The 6,451-nt window shown below is 36.8% G+C and overlaps 1 protein-coding gene across 1 annotated transcript; it reads left to right on the plus strand.

Moving 5' to 3' along the window:
- The first annotated feature begins 375 nt into the window (after positions 1–375).
- Positions 376–3,623, plus strand: LOC149037894 (melanocyte-stimulating hormone receptor-like). Its single transcript, XM_089186466.1, has one exon. The coding sequence runs from the start codon at positions 2,232–2,234 to the stop codon at positions 3,177–3,179; it is 948 nt and encodes a 315-aa protein (XP_089042592.1). The 5' UTR covers positions 376–2,231; the 3' UTR covers positions 3,180–3,623.
- Positions 3,624–6,451: the final 2,828 nt, after the last annotated feature.

A 6,451-nucleotide genomic window follows, 5' to 3' on the forward strand; every position in this document is an offset into this window, starting at 1 on the left:
AAGAGTTTAAGATCACAATTAGCTGCCGTTGGAATAAGACTGAGAGAAATTATGGAGGATGGAATATTGAATAAACATTGAAATGGCTGTTTAAGAGAGTGATGGTTTAATTAAATAGCAGTTTTCACTTGTTATGGTTCCTTTTATAAATTCTGATCAGATGCGACAAGAAGAGAAAATAACTGAGGGATGTTTCAAATAACGAAACGAAACGTTAATTTAAAATTCAAATTTCTTGATATCTACGGCCATAGATTAATTTTTCAGTTGTCAGTTAAATGTTTTCGGAATTATAACTGTTTTCAATTTAATTCAAGACTATTTTTCGTGTGGCATGAACATTTTGTGAGAGATTTATATTTGCGGATGGAGACAATTTGTGCTTTGTGGGAAAAACATTTAGTACGTCTCTACATGACGGACAGTTTCGTCAGTGAAACATCAGGCTGAGGGCAAATGTTCTACCGAAGGGTCAAAAAGGAGGGAAATAGATAATTTATTTTTTTAATTTTTTCCTTCTTCGCCATAGTTTTACAAAGAGGAGGTAAACAACTGGTAGGCGATTGTTCGATAGATTTTTAGAGTGTGTCCGAGGACAAAGAATGTACTCTGGATACTTGCAATTCATTCACTTTCGTAGCTTATAATTTGGCAAAAGATAACAGACTTTCGCAATTTTTTATTGAATGCGATTTTTCAGCGGGAACGTCAATTTGCGGATCGACAAATGTCCTGAAAATTAATTCAGGTATACCGTTCCAGGCCAATTCTTATTTTTGTATCTACAGAGAGTTTTATCAAAAAATAACAAACTAACAGATGTCTTCATCCTTGAGAGTTTTATTAGCTCTTATTTAAAATGCATTCTTGAATAAAATTTATCAGCCCGAGGGACACCTTTTAGGGGGTTGATTTATGCAAGGCATACCCTCTAAATTCCAAGAAAGGTTTACATGTATTAATATGTAATAGCCTCGGTTAACAGTTCTCTCAACCAATTTAAAACGAGTAGGATGCACTGAGGAAGATTTTAGAGTTGATGACATGAAGAAAATTAAAAACGAAGACAATGCAAGAGAATAATTTAAGATCACAACCAGCGACCGTTCGAATGAGACTGAGAGAAATTAGGGATGATGGTTCTTTTTATAAATTCTGATCAGTTGCGACAGCAAGAGAAAATAATTGCGGGATATTTTCAAATAACGAAACGAAACGTCAAACATTTTCCTCAAATTTCTTGATATCAAAGGTCCTAGATTAATTTTAGTTGTCAGTTAAACGTGGTCAGAATGATGATTGTTTCTGAATTTATTTCAAGACTGTTTTTCGTGTGGCGTGAACATTTCGTGGGAGTTTTTATTTTTGCGGATGGAGAAAGTCTATGCTTTGTACGAAAACGATTAGGTCCGTCTCTACATGACTACTGGTTTCATCAGTGAAACATCAGCCGGAGGGGGGATGCTCTACTGGCAGGACAGAAAGGAATGAAGGAAAGAAATAATTTGAGTTTTATTATTCCCGTTTGCCATCTTTTCTATAGTTTAACAAAGAGGAAGTAAAAAGCCGGTGGGCGATTTGTCGATAGATGCTCCGAGTAAGTCCTAAAACAAAGAATGTGCTCTGGATATTTGCAATTGATTCCTTTTTGTAGTTTCTAATTTGGCTGAAAATAACAAACTTTCGCAATGTTTTATTTAACGCGATTTTTCAGCGGGGAACGTAATTTTGCGGATCACCAAATATCCTCAAAATCAATTTAGATTTAACGTTCCGGGGCATTTTTTATATATTCATCTACGGAAAAGTTTGTATGTTTTGTTTTGTTTTATTATTATTATTTATTTTTTTTTTTAATGTGGAACTAACGGTTGTCCTTAACCTTAAAATTTTTACCAGCTCTTACTTAAAATGCGTTCTTGCATGAAATCTATCGACCAGATGGACACCATATGGGGTTGGGAGGTTGATTGATGCAAGGCACATCCTCCAAATTTCAAGAAAGGTCTACATATATGTGTTGTTAATTAATTGTCTCGACTGCCAGTTTGTTCAACCAATTTAATATAAGTTGGATGCATTGAGGAGGTTTTTAACGTGGATGATATAGAGAAAAATAAGATTTCACTGTTTCTTGGCTAGGTGGTTGCTGTGAAGAAGTATTATCCCGTGTTGTCAGCAGTTCCAAAGAACCGTAGCGAAAGGAAGAAAACCGTTCTAAGAGCTGCACCATGATTGCAACGTCAAACTCAACAGAGGGTGGAACACAGACGGAAACCTATGAAGTATCGCGATGCTCCTCCTCCTTGTTAGTTGGGTTGCAACAACAATCGATTTGTTTCTCAGTAGTTAATATTTTCCTCTCCATCACAGCATTTCTTGGGAATTTTCTAATCCTTGTTGCCCTCAACAAGGAATCTTCCCTTCGTCCACCGTCCAAACTCTTGTATTGTTGTCTGGCAACAACTGATCTGTTGGTTGGTCTTTTTAGCCAGCCTCTCGCTGCTACTTATTGGATGTCCGTGGTTCACAAACACTGGAGTCTTTGTCGACACGCAAGGGACGCAATCTACTTATCAACCTATGCATTATGTGGAGTGTCTTTGTTTACGTTGACTGCCATAAGCGTGGACAGACTTCTCGCTCTGTTGTTGGGAATAAGATACAGACAAATAGTAACTTTAAAGTGCACCTACATCATTACAGCTACGTTTTGGATCTTACCCGTCGCCGCTGGATCAATTTCCATTTCACACTCTCGAATAATCCGTTGGTATAGTATTATAGTTATAGCGTTATGCTCAGTGATCTCAATTGCCTCGTACACAAAGACATTTCGCACTCTTAGACATCATCAGGCTCAAGTACAAGATCATGTTCAGCAACAGCCGAGCCAAGGAACTGCTCTGAACATGGAAAGATACAGGAAGACAGTAAGCAGTGCACTGTGGGTGCAGTTAGCATTGGCTGTTTGTTATGTACCAAAATTTATAATGCTGGTTGTTATCAGTCATAGCAAATCTTATTCTTCTCGTTTAGTCGTTATTGATTCAATTACAACCATTTTAGTATATTTTAACTCCACTTTGAACCCGTTTCTTTACTGCTGGAGAATCAGAGAAGTGAGACAAGCAGTAAAGCAGACAATCCAACAAGCACTTTGCTTTCCATCGACTTAGATATATTTTCTTGGAGTTGTCAGACCTGTATAGATCAGGCGTAATTTGATGGGAAAGAAAAAAGAAGATAGAATCATACAAACACGACTTTTCAGCATCTTTGGTGTTAAAGATGCTTTGGTGTTTGCCTATTTAAGCTAACACATATCAAATCAAAACACAGTACCATTATATAGAATTCTAACCGTGTTGGCAAAAAGACAAATTGAAAGGCAGAATTAATATCAGTCAGACGCCGAGAGATGCTATTTGTTTGAATTTCCTCCTATATAGTGTATGGCAGGGCCTCTGCAAACTCGCAGCTCATTTTCTCGCCAAATCCTAAGGCTGTCTGCCGCTCATTCCAAGTATTTAAAATCGATCTAGTGAGCCATATAAAAACAACGCACTATTGTGATCTAAACTGTTCCTAATTGTAGAAGTTAGGAAGTTAATAAAGATAAAATTGGATGGACGGTTTGTTGGTTTATTTACTTTATATTTTTCAACTGTTGCAGTTCTTTTGCGTACTTGTCAGACGCGAAAGGAAGAGAAAAAACATGTAGACGATTTTCAATAACGAGACATCAATGAGACATTGTTTGAAATTACTAGGAATCTAGGTCCGCTCAATCATTTTGAATAATTCTCTATGTTAGGTTATTATAACGGTTGAGACTTTTATCTCGGAAATATTTGCTTGTAATATGTTAACATTGCGGGTGGAGGTTTAGTTACTCAATTGGAGATCATTTATGCTTTTCGGGAACAAATGTCTCTCCGATTCCAGATGCCTGAAATTTAAAAATGCATGCTCTAATGTTTACCTATTTATGCTAATAAATACCAAATAGAAACACAGGATAATTGTTTAGTATTCTAACCCCGTCGACAAAAAGACAAACTGAAAGGCAGAATTAATATCACCCAGATGCCGAGAGATGCTATCTGTTTGACTTTTCTCCGATATACTGCATGGCAGGGCCTCTGCAAGCTCGCTTCTCATTTTCTTGCCAAATCCTACTAGGAAAGTAAAGCTAGTAAAGCTGTGATACTCATTTCATGTTTTTAAAATTGATCAAGTAAGCCATATGGTAACAACGCGCTATTGTGGACTAAAATGCTCCTAATAATAAGCGTACGATTTAAAAGAATTGAACGAAATGAACTCTTTTAGATGGAAATGTATTTCAGCCTTGAAAGTGAAAGGGTTAATAGCGAATGAGAGATATTGTAGAAGTTAGAAAGTCAATAAAGATGAATATTGGATGGACAGGTTGTTGATTAAGTTACTACATTTCTTTCACCAGCTGCAGCTCGTTCATGTCCTTGTCAGACGCGAAAAAAAGAGCATATAACTTTCAGATGTTTTTCAATAACGAGACATCAATGAGACGTTTTTTGAAATTGCTTGGGATCTAAGTCCACTAAATAGCTTTAAATAACTTTATATGTTCGGAAATTATAATGGTTTTGACTTTTATGTCAGAGGTATATCCTTGTAATATACAAAGATTGCGGTGGGAGTTTTAGTTATGCAATTGGATATCATTTATACTTTGCGGAAACAAATGTCTCTCCGATTTGAGATGCGTGAAGATTTAAAATTTACTCAAAGAAGTAGGAGAATCTAGTAGAATCTAAGGAAAATTTTAGGGGATCGCATGATTTCCAATACGGAACTGTGGGGGTCAGTCGTCGCTAACAGAGTACAACGGGGAGACTAATGAATAACGGTTCTATTGTTTATGTGGTCTAAAAAATGCGGGAAATTGACTGTTGCAGTTTCTAAGATGGCTTTTATTTAATGATAGACCGTTTGTCCGAAAGAAAAGTTTGAAGGACAAGAAAAAATAAAATAGAACTGACATATATTGAACATTTAACAATTGGTTCATACGTCAGCGTGCGTTCATCGAGATATGAAGCACGCGGGCAGTTTGGAGAGCACGAAAGATGCGTAAGAGTTATTCGAGGCGTAGCCGAGAGCTAATCTAGCTTCTTGAGTACTCTCCAAACTTCCCAAGTGCTTTATATCTCGATGAACGCACAGCCGACGTATGAACCAATTGTTTTATAACATTGTCAACCCTGCGAAGCGGGATGACATCGGCCGTGCCTGTTCTTTGTTTTCTTTTTCTTTTCGTTCTTTTTGGGGAGTTAAAAACTCCATTCCCAAAGAAAAAGTAGGCAGTTCTTCCTCATCAGCTGGCTCACAACTTTCCATTCTTAACTTAAATTGCCGCCGAAGTCTTAACCAGTTTTTTAATAGTAAAATCCCAAAGTAAAAAATCGCGGAGAAAAAATTTTTTTCCTCGAGAGATTTCTTTACTGACGTAATGAGCGTGCACAATAGGAATACAAAGCACGCTTACGGAACTGAATTTGATTAGACAAATTCACTAGCCATGTTATAATCTAAAAGGCTAATTCGAAACGGATTGTCGATAGTCATTGCACGCAAAAATAAGAGAAATATGGAATATGTAGGACATTTCCTCGTGTTATTACATGTTCGCAAAAGGAACGAGACCTTTAGTAAAGTTTAAGTCGAGTAACTTTAATTTTTAAACGAGAATACAATGTAGGTGAAGAATTAAGGATCATAACCGGCTGCCGTTCGAATGAAACTGAGAGAAATTAGGGAGGATGGAATAATTAAAAACATTGAAACGGCTTTCTAATAATGTTGTGTTAGTTTAGTTAAGAATTATTGTGCATTTGTCATGGTTCCTTTCATAAATTCTGCTCAGATGCGAGAGGAAGAGAAAACAAGGGAGGATGGAATAATGAAAAACATCGAAACGGCTTTCTAATGGCGTGTTAGTTTAGTTAAGAAATATTGTGCATTTGTCATGGTTCCTTTCATAAATTCTGCTCAGATGCGAGAAGAAGAGAAAACAACTGAGAGATGTCTTCAAATAGGGAAACGAAACGTTAAAGATTTTTTTTTTTAATTTCGTGACATCTGCGGCCATGGATTAATTTTAAGAGCGTGTCCACGAGAGCACCAGGGAGTCGTGCTACATGCCACCTCACCGATTTCAATGAAACTTTGCCAGTTTAAAGGGTCTACCCCAAAACTCTAAAGAGAAACTGGTTTCTGTTTTGGTTTTTTCCTGGGGGAGAAAGACCACCCCCCGGTTTCTCTGGGTTTTCACCAAGGAAATCGATAAAATTAAAAATAGAAAAATAGGTAAAATGTATGAAGCTCTCACTGTGATGGTATTTAACCAGTTACTCTTAGGGTTTGCACACAATTTTTTACATCATAGTTAATGTCTGCCGTGAGT

Source organism: Pocillopora damicornis, chromosome 11 (genome assembly GCF_964200805.1).
Source record: "Pocillopora damicornis chromosome 11, jaPocDami1.2, whole genome shotgun sequence".
Taxonomy (NCBI): Eukaryota; Metazoa; Cnidaria; class Anthozoa; order Scleractinia; family Pocilloporidae; genus Pocillopora; species Pocillopora damicornis.